Below are 17,363 nucleotides of genomic sequence, written 5' to 3' on the forward strand. Positions count from 1 at the left end.
AAAATGTACCATCTTCAAAACAGCAGGCAGTGGAAAATAAAGAAGTTTACTTGTAAGGTCTACTTTAAAGCTGTCTATTTTGTTTTGACTGGTGGAGCAGATCATCTGCTGCCACAAAGTTTCTAGTTGCTTGTTCCTTGGACTGCACTATTCCTTCCAGAGATTTAAAAAAAAAATCAACAGGTGCATTGCAATTGAACTCATCCTGTGTAATATATTTTATTCGAAAGTTTTTAAGATAAATTTAATCATGCTTTCATTTGTCATTATGATTATATCAATACAATAACTAGTACAGCAGTCCTCAACCACCGGGCCGCGAGGAAACGATATGAGTCAGCTGTACCTTTCCTCATTCCCTGTCACACACTGTTGAACTTGAGCATAAGGTTGCCAATTGTCCCATACTTGCCTGGACATCCCAGATACTGGGCTAAATTGTTTTGTCCCATACGGGACCACCCTTGTCCCGTATTTCCCCCGCTAAGTAGAGCATTCCTATGAAACATTTTGTGCCGAAATGGCGTAAAGCAAAGAAGGAATTACCATTAATTTACATGGGGAAAATTTTTGAGCGTTCCCAGACCCAAAAAATTGCCTACCAAATCATACCAAATAACACATAAAACCTAAAATAACTCTAACATATAGTAAAAGCATTAATGATATGATAAATACACAGCCTATATAAAGTAGAAATAATGTATCTACAGTGTAGTCCGGAAGATTAAGCCAAAACCGAATTGTGGAAAAAAAATATTGGCACGTATGCGCATGCGCACACAGGTGCCCACACAAGGCTTCATGGTCATGATAGTTTTTCTCGGGGTAAACATACGTGTCCCATCAACATACACAAAAAGTGCTGGTGAACGCAGCAGGCCAGGAAGCATCTATAGGAAGAGGTACAGTCAACGTTTCAGGCTGGGGCCCTTCGTCAGGATTTGACTGCTACTTTTGTCCCTTATTTGGGAGTGAGAAAGTTGGTAACCCCAACTGTAAAAGACATGTTGAGGTGAGTTTAACCCTACTTGAACACCCCCATCCAGTCGGGCCGGTCCGCCAGAATATTGTCAATATTAAACTGGTCCATGGTGCAAAAAAGTTTGAGGACCCCTGAGCTAGTATAAAATAGAATACAATAGTTTCATATCTCAACTTCACCTGAACAATGGTTTCAACTTACCAAAAGCTGATCCTCTGTCATAAGGATTCATCTGCCATTTGTTGAACACTAGGGCAAAAAAAAATAAACACTGACTGAAAAATTTATAAAATTCTAGGTTGTGTTTTACTAAATTAATAGTACTTTTCACTACTTAGACATCTCAATAAAACAATCTACTTTCCGAACAGGTAATATTTTAAAATGAAAGTTATCTTTTGCCCAAATGAAATACACTTCTATATCTCCATAAATATTCAAAACGTCCAACAGACAATTTAGTGAAGCAACCTCTTGTCCTTTTAAATAATTTTCAGGATTATCTTTGGACACATTTCTTATAAGCTTCAAATGTACTAAATTCCAACAGGTAAGAGCAATGTTTCGAAAATAGGCTAAATGAATTTTAAAAAGTGTGCTATTATAATTCAAGTAAGGAATGCCACATTCTGATTTAAAAATATTGTTCACAATTCAGCTTTATGCAAATGTAATTGAATGTTTGGAACAGTTACTTTTCTGGAGACTGAGTTCATCTCACAAATCAATTTAGTGTCACTACCTGCACCACCGGTCTTGACAGATGATTTTCCCCCCTTCTTGCCTTCTTCGTGGTCCTTGAGTGTTTCATATACAATCTGTATAACAGGTATGCTGAAAGCCTAAAAGTAAGCATTGTTTTAATTAACAACATGGCAATTCTGTATTAGGATTAACCACGTATTTTATTTATTGGAGTTCAGATTTACAGAAAGAATGATCACTTTATAATAATGGCCTCATTTATTTACAGAGCAAACATGTAAAAATGCAACTTCAAGTAAAATCACGACACTTACGCCAGTCTTGCCACTGCCAGTTTCTGCTGCCTGTATTAATGAGAAATTAAAATATCTAAATTAAACTATCAATAACCATCTCATATGAATTATATATTTTAATCTAGTTGGTCAGAATATTTGATGACATAAATTTGAAAATACTTGATTTCTTATAATAAGTAAACAGATTCAACTCACCATAAGCACATCACCGCCACCCAGAATCAAAGGGATGGACTCAGCTTGGATATCTGTTGGCAGACTGATGAAAACATACATACAAGGTGGTTAATAATGATGAGGAATCAATTGTAAAATACAATTTTTATCTTTAAAAACCTCAACGTAATTGCAGTGATCTCTCTAAAGAGGCAATACAGCATTAAAGCAGTATAGTTGAATAAACATTTCACTGGGCAGCACGGTAGCATGGTGGTTAGCACAACACTTTATAATACAGGGTTCATTTAATACTTTATAATACCGGGTTCATTTCCAGCCACTACCTTGTAAGGAGTTTGTACGTTCTCCCCGTGAGCTTCCTCCCACAGCCCAAAAATGTACAGGTTGGTAAGTTAATTGGTCATTGTAAATTAATGATCAGGCTAGGACTAAATCAGGGAATTGCTGGGCAGCGTGATTTAGAGGGCCAGAAGGGTCTATTCCACACTGTATCTCAATAAATAAATGAAGTAAAAATAATTTAGCAGACTTTGAATGGAGGGGTGATGAGAAGACAAATGCCAGTATTTATAAAGTAGAACTGCAAAATTCCTAATATTTGTGAGTACTTGGTGGGAGGTGGAGGCATGGGTATGGGACAAAGGAGGATGCAACTGTTTTGCAACGTCATCAGAAATATTTTCCTATTGTGGTTAAAGTTTGTTTTCCAAAATAATTCGTAAAACTTTAAGATGTAACTCTAGTTTTGCAATGTAATTCATAAATTTCACCCATTAAATTCCAAAATTACTAATGTTTCATTAGTAAAGAGAGGAACTTATCCAATGTGAATGTTTTTTCTTTGCAAATTATTTTTCCAGTCTTTTTCCTACATTGTAACAGGATGGCTGAAAGCCAATAGATTATTAAGAATGAATGTGCGATACTGAATAACCAATGACAATACTATAAAAAGATGGACACAATTAATGAAAAGTACTTCTTTCTAAACTGGCAATAAAACTTGGCTCCACTGCCAGTTCTGCACATACTTATTACAACAATTATGGAGGTAATCGGCCCAATTGCTCATTCCCAATAATGAAATCTCATCAGTTCCATTCTCCCACATTTTATATCCATGTTGTATGTGCCAGGCTGGAGTTTTCATTGCTTCTATAAGCAAAGTAACTACTCAAAAGGGGATCAGAGATCTATTTATCAAGATCAGACCACATCCTTAGTTGCGCTGCCCTTAACTTTTTGCGGTACTTGTTCAGTTTCCAGGCAAGTTTGAATAGCTTGCTAATTCACCGGAGCAAATTCATTTAAGCCTTACAGTATATACATGTTGAATATTTTTCAAGTCAAAAGGAATTTTGCAATCATACTTACAGCCAGTCCATCTGTTCTACTGCCTGGGCAATTTCCGGCATAACACCCATCTCTAGAAAGGATAACAATATATTTTAAATAATATTAAAAAGGAAATAAAATTTTCATTCTCTAATTATTAGTCATGTTTAAGAACTGTTTGCAGTATCTAAATAAATTTAAAAGATGCATTAGCAAAACATCAATGACGCAGCATTTGATGCAATATAATCATTTATAAGCAGTTAGGTTACATATCAGGTTTGTACTCTGTGCACCAGTATTTGAAGGCATTATTTGTGCATTTATGAGTGGGGGAAAAATGATTATCAGTTAACAGCAAGCTCAAAAAGACACTAAATTCTGTTATGCTTCTCCGCAACTTTTAACATGCTGGCACTTCAAAACCCTGGGGCATTTCAGAACTGGAAGCACATCCACAAGTTTTTGTATCTCCACTGAGTTCCTATTTACTGATCTGCCTACTCATGCAGTTATCCATGTATGGCTAAGTCTTGGCAAATAATGCGTGTGTTTCTGCCAAGGTCTTTCCTCTTTATGTTTAGTGAATCCTGTTTAACGGAAGATAGATTCCATTTGATCTTGTGTGCTGGTACGCAGTGAGATATTAATGGACAATATGAAATCAGAACCCATGTCCATAGCATGGACTAGGCACACAAATCTAACCCCAGTCCTGATCTCTCCAGAACCAGTGGAGAGATCAGGAGTGTGGCCGGACTTGCAGTTGGAGGCTGGGTCTGGAAAGCAGGCCAGGTGTGTGGACATAGCCGAGGTTGTGCTCAGAAATGGAGGCAGCTTGGAACCAGACGTTGGTAGTTTTGCTGATGACTCTGCTGCTTGCTGCTGTAGATGATGAGGAAAGTCCTAAGTTGCAAGGGTGCAGTAAATCAAAAGCAAGCCATGTTTACTTTGACAAACTGAAACACAAAAATTGCTAGTGCAGCAAAATTGCAGCAGGCCGGGCAGCATCTATAGGAAGAGGTACAGCCGATGTTTTGGGCCGAGACCCTTCATCAGGGCTAACTGAAAGAAGAGATAGTAAGAGATTTGAAAGTGGGAGGGGGAGGGGGAGATCCAAAATGATAAGAGAAGACAGGAGGGGGAAGGGATGGAGCTAAGAGCTGGAATGTTGATTGGCAAAAGGGATACGAGAGGTTCAAAGAATGGACGGGAGGCCTAGGGAGAAAGAAAGGGGGAGGGGGGAAGCCCAGAGGATGGGCAAGGAGTATAGTGAGAGGGACAGAGGGAGAATAAATAACGGATGGGGTACGAAGGGGAGAAATAATAAAAGATAAATAACGGATGGGCTACGAAGGGGAGGAATAATAAAAGATAAATTGCACTTAATGTCATCACATCCATAAGTGGCCTAGAGGTATCGACATTTTGGTTATCTAATGGCAAGTCATAGTGCTTGTTAATCATGAGGACTTATATTATTTTTACCCAGATTCCAAAGATCATGAAGAGGAAGTGGGTCAATGTCAGACCTTGTCGGCACCCTGGCAAAGGTCACAACGCAGAACCAATTTACATTTATTCAGCAGCTTCCATTGTTAAGACACTTCTTGCAGTACTTTGAAGGACAGTCGAATGCTTGAATTCAGGGCAAACTCAAGTCACTCACGACAGTTCAGTTGTGCATGAAAGCCGATTTGTTTCTTTCTTGTATCATAGAGGTAGAAATTATTTGCTGTGATAGCACGGATAAGACCGTAAAACATAAGCGCAGAATCAGGCCATCCAACCATCGTGTCTGCTTGATATGGGACCAAAGTTTCAGCTTAGGTCTAAAATGAGCAACTTAGTTTGACAAGAAACATTAAAACAGCACCATCGTTTGAGAATAATAACTCGCTTTGCGCTCTAACTGGGGGATGGTGAAGTTATGGGCGAGATTATCCCCATCCTCTCCCGCTTCACGAAATTAATGCGTCGCCATGCTGGAGTGGATAAGAAGTCCAGGCGCAGAGCCGGACTCTCACTCCGGTACCGCCCTCCTCCATTACCCATGGTGTGCCAGATAACGGAGCCAAGGCGAGTGGAAAATGCACGACGATTCATTTTAAAGCAAGTTGTTATCAGTGGGGTCTGGGCGGCCTTATGAGATGGTGCCGAGCTCAGGTTTTTCGAGACCGGGGCCCGGCACCCCTGGGCCGGGTTTCGGCGTCTCCGGCTCTCCAGACCCCCTGCTGCCGAGCCAGATCCTGGCTGCAGAGCCCAAGCCTCACGCTGACGCGGCACCTCACCTGCAAACGCCGCCATCCTCACCGCTTGCTCTGCCTGCGGAAGTTGCACTGGGCTCCGCCCACAGCGTCTGCACAGCTCCTTAAAAAATCCGGTAACTTTTTCTGTTCCCGTGGAGATCAACCGGACTGTCGGGAACTGAACCGGAGTTGTCGAACAACAGCGGAGCAGGAGCGGCCTGGCACCGAGTCCGATTATACCAAACCGGATTCTGTTTGAAACGAGTACGGAGTCGTTCCGTAACGGATGTATGGGCGATTTCTCCGGTGTAACACCGTTGGAGGTTCCCCGCACCACTTCCGGTGCTGACGATGGCGACTGAGGAGGAGAACATCTTGTACGATCTGCTGGTGCACTGCGAATGGTTACAGGAAAGTGAGGCGCTGGTGAGGACACGACTAGGGACCAGGGAGGGTGGTAGTGTGGAGTGTTGTGGTTCATGGGGAGGGGAGAAGAATGGGCAGGGGTTGGAAGAGCGGTGTTGTGGATGGAGGGCCTGGGTCTTGACAGGGAATTGGGGAGGATGGTGAATGAGGATTATTAGTGTACGGAGAAGATAAATGGCTTTACTGGGGTGGGGTTGGAGGAAAGGTGCTGTGGGTTGGAATTGGTTTATTATTGTTATACTGTATGTATCGAGATACAGCGTGTCTTGCATCCGTTAATGTAGATCAAATCGTTGCACACTACATTGAGATGGTGCAAGGTGAGACAGTAACAGAATGTAGAACAAAGTGTTAACACCTGCAGAGTTCGTCCAATAGCAATTACTGTCTGTATCTTGTTTTACGGTGGTTGGCATCCAGCTTAATGGTGCATTACCGCCACCCTCTGCTCCAGAATGTGCACTAGACATACATTCCAAATCCCTTCACCCAATCTCGCGCGCGCACGCACGCACACGCGTATATATGTAGGTTTGTGTGTGCGTGTGTGTATGTATATATATATATATATATATAATATATATATATACACACACACACACACACACCTACACTTCACCCTCCCATCTTTGACCATCCTAGTATCCTATTCCTGTTTATTCGTCATATTCTATAAAAAACCCCTGTACCCCTTAAAAACACTAAAAATACCCGGACTTGTGCTCTCTCACCCATGCCCAGCAACCCTTTTAATGTGAATTCCTGCATCCCCAACTCCCTTAATTTATTTCTCATCATCTCTCTCTGTATCCCATACTTCCTGCAACACAGAACTACATGTTCTACTGACTCCTCTTCCTGACATTCCTCACACAATCCTGTCTGGTGTTTCCCTATCATTTTCAATGTTTTGTTTAGTGCACAATGTCCCAGCCTTAACCTAATCCACACAATTTCCTCTCTTCTGTTTCCATTACCTACCCTAGTAACTGCAACACTCTTTTGTATTTGATATAAATGCCTCCCTTTCCCCTCCCTGTCCCATCTTTCTTGCCACATTCGGTTGACTTTTTCCCAGATTACACACTTAACCTCTACTTTACTGATACTAATGTGCATTTCCACATTTTCTTTCTTTAACGCCCTCTTTAACTCATCCACCCTCTCATTCCCCTTCACCCCTACATGTGCTGGAACCCATAGAAATTTTACCTGACCTCCCTGATTTGCAATTCTTGTAACTAACTGAAGGACTTCATAAAGTAGATCTTGCCGACTGTTATAGCAATTACTGTCTGTGATGAAGTGCTTTTAGAGGCTGATTACTCCTGCCTGAGGAGTGACTTGAATTAACTTCAATTTGCCTACGGTCACAATTGGTCAACAGCAGATACTAATTTATTGCCTCTTCAATCAACAATGCAACACCTGGACACTGCAGATGCATTCATCAGGATATTCATCACTGGCTACAGCTCAGCATTCAACATTGCATCCCCTTGAAACTCAAGTTCTAGGCCTCGATACCATCCTGTGCAACTGGATCCTTGATTTCCTCTTTTGCAGACCCAGTCAGTACAGATTGGCAACACCATCAGCACAGGTGCACCACAAAGCTGTGTGCTGAACTCCCCGATCTACTTGCTTTACAGTTAAGACCGTGAGGCTAAGTACAGCTCCAAATGCCATATTCAAGTTTGCTGACTACACCTCTGTCATAGGCAGAATTGAAGGTAGTGATGTATCAACATATAGGAGGGAGATTGAAAATCCGGTTGAATGGTGCCACCACACAACTTTTCACTCAATGTCAGCAAAACCAGATAGGTGATTATTGACTACAGGAGGATGAAACAATGGGTCCATGAGCCTGTGCTCATTAAGGGATCAGACGCGAAGAGGGTCAGTAACTTTAAATGCCTTATCACTTCATATCAGAGTATCTATCTTGGGATCAGCACAAGTGCCTCTGCTTTCTTAGAAGTTTAACAAAACTTTAACAAACTTTATAGATGTACACCTGAGAGTACCCTGACTGGTTGCATCGTGACCGGGTATGCAAACTCCAATGCCCAAGAACGGAAAAGCTAACAAAAAGTCATGGGTACAGCCCTGTCTATCACAGGAAAAGCTTTCCATGCCATTAAGTATATCCAAGGAGCGCTGCCACAAGAAAGCATCGATTATCAAAGACCCCTACCACATAGGCTATGCTCTCTTCTCGCTGCTGCAATTGGGAAGTAGGTACAGGAGCCTTGGGTCTCACACTACCAGGTTCAGGAACAGTTATTTCCCTTCAAACATCAAGCTCAGCCTGGATAATTTCACTCACTGAACTGATCACTGAACGCAATCTATGAATTCACAATCAATGGCTCTACAGCTCATATTTATTATTATGTTTTTCTTTTTGTATTTGCACAATTTGTTTCCTATTACACATTGGTTACTTGTCAGGCTTTGATTCCATTGTATTTCTTCTACTGTGAATGTCTGCAAGAAAATGAATCTCAGGGTTGTATGTGGTGACGTATATGTACTTTGATAAATAAGTTTACTTTGCACATTGAAGTTTCAGAGAATGCCTGATGTGGGTGGGCTCTTTAATTGTGCTGGCCGCTTCTTAGCGGCAGTGAGAACTACTTCCTGTACCTAATAAAGTGGCCACAGAGTGAATGAATGGTCATGATTTTCTTCTGCTGTAGCCCATTGACTTGAGGGTTTGACATGTTGTTCATTCAGAGATGCTCTTCTGCACAGCACTGTTGTAATATGTGGTTATTTGAGTTACTGTCACCTTCTTTTCAACTTGAACCATTCTCCTCTGACCTCTTCGATTAAGAAGGCATTTTCACCCACAGACTGTCTCTCACTGGATTTTTTTTTTGTTTTTATTTACACCATTCTCTGTAAACTTGAGAGATTTGTGCATGAAAATCCCAGGAGATCAGCAGTTTCTTATACCAAATTGTCTAGCACCAACAATCATTCCACAATAAAAATCACTTGAATCACTTTTCTTCCCCATTGTGATGTTTGGTCTGAACAACAACTGAACCTCTTGACCATGTCCGCATGCTTTTATGCATTGAGTTGCTGCCACATGATTGGCTGATTAGATATTTGCATTAACAACCAAGTGGCCAGTGCATGCAGATAAAGTCTGTGGAAGGGTGGCTGGTTTCCAAGATGTGTCCACAGTTTTTTGCAGTTATGTGCAGAGCAGTTGTTATCCCATGCTGTTATGCATTCAGATAGGATGGTTCTTATTGCAAAGTATCCTGTGGTGTCATTGGCATAAGGGGAAAAGTTGCTGGGGAGAGGACAGAGAGCTCCTTGGGAGGAGATGATAGGGTAGGATGGAGGAGATAAGGGAGACAACAGAATAACGCTGGGGGATGGGGAGCGTCAGGGACAAGGAGCTCGGTGGAGGGTGAAGAAGAGATTGTGTATCGTTGCTTCTCGGATCCACTTCATTATTAATATAAACATGGAAAATTTAAGATTAAGAACCATTTATTGAAATAGCAACCAGTAGCCAAGTGAAATGTGCAAACTGAACTATTTAACCAGAATAGATTTGTTATACAATATTGTACCCTGGTGAAACTGCAGTATATGTTTATAGTTACTTTTTCTCGGCCCTTGCACCCTTTCTCTACTGCCTTCACTGTGTGTCTGAACACAGCTATGCAGCAAGCTACAGCTGCAAGACAAAGTTTGTGAACCCTTTGCAATTACTTGGTTTTCTGCATTAATTACTCAAAATGTGGTCTGATCTTCACCTAAGTCACGATAATAGACAAACTAATAACACAAACAATTGTACTTTTCATGTCTTTATTGAACACGTTGTTTAATCATTCACAGTCCACGCTGCAAAAATATGCAAATCCTTGTATTTAATAATTGGTCGAATCTCCATCAAACTGTAGCTGCTGATCAGACTTGCACAATGGCGAGGAGGAATTTTAGACCATTCTTCCATACAAAACTATTTCAGTTCATCAATATTTCTGGGATACCTTGCATGAACAGCACTCTTCAGGCCACAGCATGTCAATTGAGTTAAGGTTTGGACTCTGACTTGGCCATTCCAAAACATAAATTTTCTTCTTTTTAAACCATTTTGTTGTGATTTACTCTTGTGTTTTGGATTATTGTCTTGTTGCGCCATCCAATTTCTATTAAGCTTCAGATGACAGACCGCTACCCTGACCACCTTCTGTAAAATCTCTTGATACAGTTTTGAATTCATTGTTCCCTCAATGATTGCAAGCTGTTCAGGGCCTGAGGCAGCAAAGCAGCTACAAACCATGATGTTCCTTCCACCATGTTTCACTGTTGGGATGAAGTTTTGGTGTGCAGTGCCCTTTTTCCTCCAAACATAACAATGTGTATTGCTGCAGAGAAGTTCAACTTTTGTCTCATCTGTCCACAAAACATTGTCCCAGAAGTGTTGTGGAACATCCAGGTGATCTTTTGCAAAGTTGAGACGTGCAGCATTTTTTAAATTGGAAAGCAGTGGTTTCCTCCATAGTGTTCTTTGATGAACACCATTCTTGTTCAGTCTTATAGTGGACTCATGAACAGAGACTTCAGCAAGTTCTAAAGATTTCTGCAGGATATTTTTTGCTGTTATCCTTGGATTCTTTTTCACCATGGACTGATGAACACTCAGGTCTTTAGAAATGCTTATGTAGCCTTTTCCAGCTTCATACATCTCTACAATTCTTGTTCTAAGGTCCTCTAAAAGTTGTTTTGATTGAGGCAGGCTCTGTCCGTGACCTGACTTTGTGTGTCTTTATTGGGCAGGGTATCTCTACAAACATCTCATTGATTGGAACACCTGACTCCAAATAGCTTTTGTAGAAGGCTTTACCCCAGAGGTCCACATACTTTTTTGAACCTGGACTGAGATTGTTTAAATGGTGTATTCAGTATTGACGAGAAGAAGTGCAATTGTTTGTGTGTTATTAGTTTAGGGAGATTGTGTTTGTCTATTATTGTGACTTAAATGAAGATCAGACCACGTTTTATGAGTAATTAATACAGAAAACCAGGTAATTGCAAAGAGTTCGCAAACTTTTTCTTGCAACTGTAAATAACTTCTCAAAAATCACCCAAGGCAGAAGCTTTCTTCAGGGATTTTAAAAAGATCTCTTCACTGAAACTGTAGAGAGTTAAGTAAAATACATATTAAATTCAATACAGAATTGTTGCATGCTTAGATAGTATTAATAGTCGATTATTCTCAAAACCCGTGTTAACCAAGATAATACACACACAACACTCTTTAACTATGCCGTGTAAACAAGAGTCAACTTATGATGTAACGATAAACTGAAACATAATACTTTGAAATATATCTACAAAATGTTTACCAGTATTACCAAAAATTTACAACTCACAGATATTGCTTTTTCAAGGGGAAATAAAGAGTGGATGGCGATGAATGTCTTCCACTGTGTTTCAAATAGGAATTAAAACCAACCTGCATAGGAAATAATACAAAAAAGCTGACATACAGGACATGATGTTTATACAAAATGAAGACTTTTTTTTACAATTTGTAGACCCCAGCTCCAATGAAATAGAGAACTGTAGTGTCAATTACCGATATGTCTTGCTGAAAATTGTGTGACTTGTATCTATCTAGATTTAATTAGCAGGGATGAAGTATCCATATCAATAACTATGCTGTTGGAGTTTTGGCTCAACAGAGTCAGCAGCAACACTTAACAGAAGTCTTTTCTTTAAAAGAAAAAAAATTAATTGTTCACGAAGAAAAAACATTTCACTATGTATATTGTATATATTTCTCTGACATTAAATGTACCTATTGAAACCTATTAATTATCCTAGATGTATATGGTAACACCATATTTATTTTTGTGTCCTGTTGGCTACAAAATTCTAATGTTTCAGGAGCAACAGCCCTTGTGTCCTTCCATTACTCAGCTGTGAATTAGAAATGCCTACACTGTACATACATGTTCAGATTAAGTTCCAAATTAATTTTCCATAGATGCTGTCTGTCCTCCTGAGTTCTTCCAGCATTTTGCGTGTGTGTGTGGCTTGAATTTCCAGCATCTGCAGATTTTCTCATCTAGATGATGATTTGCCAGTTTTCTTTAGTCAGATCATTAATCTTTGTCCTTCTCCATCACAAATTTCCTTAACCTGGTTGAACTTCACCGATGTCTTAAAACCTAACATGTCTTAATTTAATTCATTGCCTTAAGGTAGCCAGTGAAAGTAATGTATTTCGACTTCTGAAAAGCGTTAGGCAGGAGAGTATGAAAGGTTCAATAGTTCAGTTGTTCCACTTAATATCAGTGAATCTATACAATATACAACCTGAAATTCTTACTCTCCACAGACATCCTCGAAACAGGAGAAGGTCTCCCAAAAATGAACGACGAAGGAAACATAAGAACCTCAACGCCCCTTGAACCCTCTCCCAAGCACAAGCTGGAGCAAATGGCATCGACCCTCCCCCTCCCACAAATTATTCCAGAATAAAGCATCAGCATTCCCACCACCCACCATGAAAGCAAAAGTAAAGCCCCCAAAGAGAGACCTTAGTTTGCAGTCCATCAAAAACTGTTTCTCCAACATTTCAACATCCCAAAGGTTACTTCACAAGTGAAATGGTTAGTTTTTCAAGTAAACAAGAAAGCTATTCATCGCAGTAATACATACGAGTATTCTTGCATATGACAATAAACTTGACTTTAACTTATAAACAAATTTCTGGAAGATCTCAGCAGATCAAGCAACATCTATGTGAGGAAATCAATTGGCAATAGATTCCTACAGATTGTTTATTTTAAATTCCAGCATTTGCAGTCTTGTAGTGTTTCCATTGGCCTTGGCGTAGTCGGGGTTTTATATATTGCATTCAAATATGAATAGAAGATTCCTCACGTATATGGCACATTTCATAAGCTCATGGCTGATCTGACGGTAGTTTTAACTATGCAGTCCCCCACCCCCAGAAACTTTAATCTGCTGTAAATTGGTGACACTTTAATTTTGAATAATTCCAACTTTCCCTTACACCCATCTTGTTATGTCCCCTCTGTACCATTTTTTCCCCAAACATTTCCCCTTTCCCATCTAAACTCAAGTATGTACAAGGTGATCTTGTTCAACCTTTCCTCATAATAAAACATACTATCCCCCGCAACAACAGTAAATGTCTGAACTGTTGCCGTTGCGTTAAAATCCATCTTGATATATTGCATACCTAACTCCAGCTGTGGTCTCACTAGTGTCCTATGTAACTGAAATAAAACATTCCATTTGTATCAATGCACAAAAACTGCTGGAGGAACTCAGCTGGCCAGGCAGCATCTATGGCAATGTATAAACAATCGATGTTGCAAGCCGAGATCCTTATCAGGACTGGGAAGGAAAGGGGCTGGTGCCAGAATAGAAAGGTGGGGGAAGGGAGAGGAGGACAAGTTAGAAGGTGATAGGTGATGCCAGGTGAGTGGGATGAGGTAAGAAGTAGGGAATTGGTAGGTGGAAAAGCTGAAGGACCTGAGATAGAGGAATCTCATAGGGTAGGAGATTGGGCCATCGGAGAAAGGGAAGGAGAAGGGGCACCAGGGGGAGCTGATAGGCAGATTAGAAGAGGGAAGAGGCCAGAGAAAGGAAACAAAGAAGAGTGGAGGGGCAAAAGTTACTGAAAGGAGAAATCTATGTTCATACCTCCAGGTTGGAGGCTACGTAGACAAATATGAGGTGTTGCTCCTCCACCCTGAGAGTGACCTTATTGTGGCAGAAGGCCTTGTTATGACATTGGAACAGGAATGGGGATAGGAATTAAATTGGTTGGACTTCAAGAAATTCCACTTTACCCCAATTTACATTGAGTCTGGCCAATGTAGAAGAGGCTGCATCGATAGCACCAGATACTGTAGAGAAACCAAACAGGTGAAGTGTTGCTTCATTTGGAAGGACTGCTTGAGCCATCAATGGAAATGAGGGAGGAGGTGAACGGGCAGGCACCAGTGTAGAGGAGGCTGCAATGGGAACATGATGCCAACAGATTTGCAGATGATGTATTCTGTGGCCTCATGTTCTGCCGTGATGAGGTCACTCACAGGGTAGAAGAGTAACAACTCAAGTACAATCTAGATAGTCTCTGACCTGATGGCATGGACATTGATTTCTCCATCCCTCTTCTAGTCCTCACTTTGGCCTCGTACCTCTTCTCCTCACCTGCCTATCACCTTCCCCAGTGCCTCAGCTCCTTTACTTTATCCCATGGTTCACTCTCCGCTCCTATCAGACTCCTTCTTCTCCAGCCTTTTGCCTTTTCCACCTATCACCTCCCAGCCTCTTACTTCATCTTTCCTCTCTCACTCACCTGGCTTCATCTTCACCTTCTAGCTTGTCCTTTTCCTTAACCCCCCTCCACCCCACAAACTTTTATTCTATCATTTTCCCCCTTCAAGCCTTGGCCTGAAATGTCAACTGTTTAGTAATTTCCATAAATGCTGCCTGACCTGCTGAATTCCTGTGTGTGTGTGTGTGTGTGTGTGTGTGTGTTGCTCGATTTCCAGCATTTGCAGAATCTCTTGTTTATTCCATTTGTATATTGATTTCACTAACCAATAAATTCAGTTATGTCATTCCTAATTACGGGTTGTATCAGCAAGTTAGCATTTACAAAGCATGTACTCAGACTACATTTCAGAGTACTTCAATCTCACCATTAGTTTTTATTTTTTATGCTAATTTAGACAATTTTATCCTTCTCCCATGATCCTTCATTTTATCAGACTTAACTGAGTGGGCTTAAGCTCTTCTATTATCACTTGTGTAACCCGTGTATGACTTTCCGACCTATCTTTGTGTGTGTGCTCGGTTTCCTGTTGGTCAATCTTCTGTCAATGTCAGTATGTAACCGTCTACACTGAAGTTTTATTTTTACAACACTTTATCAAATGTGACACTATTTTCTTCGGTAAGACGCTGCACAGACACACCACGATCAAGCTTCTGCAATAATTCCACTTTCTGTGTTATTGATAATGATAGATGCTTCCTTCTCTTTTTCTCATTGTTACCCATAGGGGTATCTGCAGCACTTTTTGACATTTTCACAGTGAAATTAAACACAAAGTCAACAGTGAACGCAAAATATCAGCGAACAGCAAATGCACATGTAACCAGTGCGAGTGCTGAGCCACAACTGACGTCTGGCAGCCTCTGCTAGTGCTGCCATGTCACACCTGGGTGATGTCAGCTGTTGGCGAAAAAAACTTCGGTTTTCAGAGCTCTTTGGATTTCAGAATTTCGGATAAAGGAATGTGCACCTGTACTAGAAAACTTTCAACACACACAAAATGCTGGAGGAAGTCTGCAGGCCAGGCAGCATTTATGGGAAAAAGAACAGTTGATGTTTTGGGCTGAGACCCTTAGGCAGGATTTGCAAAAAAAAAGGATGAGTAGATTGGAGTATTGTGTGCAGTTTTGGGCTCCTTATTTTAGAAAGGATAAACTGACATTGGAGACGGTTCAGAGAAGATTCACGATAATGATTCCAGGAATGAAAGGGTTACCATATGAGGAATGTCTGGCAGCCCTTGGGCTGTATTCCCTGGAGTTCAGGAGAATGAGGGGGATCTCATAGAAACATTCTGAATGTTAAAAAGCCTGAACAGATTAGATATGGCAAAGTTATTTCCCATGGTAGGAGATTCTAGGACAAGAGGGCATCACTTCAGGATTGAATGACATCCTTTTCGAACTGAGATGCAGAGAAATTACTTTAGTCAGAGGGTGGTAAATCTGTCGAATTTGTTGCCACGAGCGGCTGTGGATGCGAAGTCATGGGGTGTATTTAAGGCAGAGATAGATAGGTTCTTCATTAGCCAGGGCATCAAAGGGTATGGGCTGAAAGCAGGGGAGTGGGGATGACTGGAAGAATTGGATCAGTCCATGATTGAATGGCAGAGCAGACTTGATGGGCCGAATGGCCTACTTCTGCTCCTATATCTTATGGTCTTATTTTAAAGTTAGAGGGAAGGAGATGGAGAAACACTAGATGAAACTGGGAGGGGGAGGGATGAAATAAAGAGCCGGAGGTTGATTGATGAAAGAGATACAGGACTGGGGAAGGGGGAGTCTGATCGGAAAGGACAGAAGGCTATGGAAGAAAGAAAAGGAGGAGGAGTACGAGAGGGAGGCGGTGGGCAGGCAAGGAGATAAAGTGAAAGAGCGAAAAGGGAATGACGAATGGTGAAGGAGGAGGAGTGGGGCCGTTACTGGAAGTTAGAGAAATCCATGTTCATGCCAGCAGCTTGGAGGCTACCCAGATGGAATATATGGTGTTGGCTCTCCAAGCTGAGTGAGGCCTCATCACGACAGAAGAGGAGGTCATGGATTGACATATGGGAATAGTTAATGATTGGACTCCTTTCAAGAATTTTGCCTAATGGTTGATTTGTGTTGATGTTTGATGTAATACACCACTAAATTAGCAGAATTTTTGAACCGTGTATCCAAGGACATCATTTGACTCTAATCTGGAATTTGCCTTGTTTTATTTGTTTGCAGCCCAGAAACAATCGAGAACGTGGATCTGTTATTGCAAAGACTATTTCTGGTGAGTCATGTTTGAAATCTGCGAGGTGTATTTGTCAGTCTGGAGTAAACGTTAAACCCAGTTTTACAGAAGATGAGCTTTTAGAATCATCGAGCAATTTAGCACAGATACAGGTTCTTTGGCCCATACCGGCCATAGTGCCCACCAAGCTACTCCCAATTTTTTTGTTCACCCTATATCCTTCTAAATTGCACTCCACCATGTATCTGTCCATGTGCGTCTTAAATGATATTACTGTGCTTGCACCAACCACTTTCCCTGGCAGCGTGTTCCATAACTTACCACTCTCTGCATAAAGAAGTTGCCCTCGGGTCCCTTTAGAGCTTTCCCCCCTTACTCCCTTACCCTAGTTTTGCTGTCCCCTGGGGAAAAGACTGTTACAAGATGTTGTAGCGTGGTTGAAATCACCGGAGAGACAAAGTCACTGGTAGATACAAAGCAGCTTCTTTACACAACAAGGTACAGCAGGCATCATATGGACGGAGACGCTTTCGGTAGAAAGGTCTGCTAGCCCAATGTGGGCTCAATATTTATATGCTAAACACAAAGGCAATCGCTAC

The 17,363-nt window shown here is 41.1% G+C and overlaps 2 protein-coding genes across 4 annotated transcripts in view; one reads left to right on the forward strand and one right to left on the reverse strand.

The window, feature by feature from the left end:
* Positions 1 to 6,005, reverse strand: part of ddx1 (DEAD (Asp-Glu-Ala-Asp) box helicase 1) — a 42,785-nt gene extending 36,780 nt beyond the window's left edge. The window contains exons 1-6 of the mRNA XM_063037363.1: positions 5,796 to 6,005; positions 3,544 to 3,595; positions 2,185 to 2,248; positions 2,005 to 2,034; positions 1,728 to 1,827; positions 1,187 to 1,234 (exon numbers count right to left, since the gene is read on the reverse strand). Coding sequence (XP_062893433.1) covers positions 1,187 to 1,234; positions 1,728 to 1,827; positions 2,005 to 2,034; positions 2,185 to 2,248; positions 3,544 to 3,595; positions 5,796 to 5,811 — 310 coding nt within the window. The 5' untranslated portion in view covers positions 5,812 to 6,005. The remainder of the gene's footprint in view (positions 1 to 1,186; positions 1,235 to 1,727; positions 1,828 to 2,004; positions 2,035 to 2,184; positions 2,249 to 3,543; positions 3,596 to 5,795) is intronic.
* Positions 6,006 to 6,043: 38 nt separating this feature from the next.
* Positions 6,044 to 17,363, forward strand: part of nbas (NBAS subunit of NRZ tethering complex) — a 322,014-nt gene continuing 310,694 nt past the window's right edge. For 2 of the 3 annotated variants that reach the window (XM_063037332.1, XM_063037350.1), the window contains exons 1-2: positions 6,044 to 6,179; positions 16,755 to 16,803. In XM_063037332.1, coding sequence (XP_062893402.1) covers positions 6,105 to 6,179; positions 16,755 to 16,803 — 124 coding nt within the window. In that variant the 5' untranslated portion in view covers positions 6,044 to 6,104. The remainder of the gene's footprint in view (positions 6,180 to 16,754; positions 16,804 to 17,363) is intronic. The other variant, XM_063037341.1, reaches the window with a different exon arrangement.

Source organism: Mobula hypostoma, chromosome 2, assembly GCF_963921235.1.
Source record: "Mobula hypostoma chromosome 2, sMobHyp1.1, whole genome shotgun sequence".
Classification (NCBI taxonomy): domain Eukaryota; kingdom Metazoa; phylum Chordata; class Chondrichthyes; order Myliobatiformes; family Myliobatidae; genus Mobula; species Mobula hypostoma.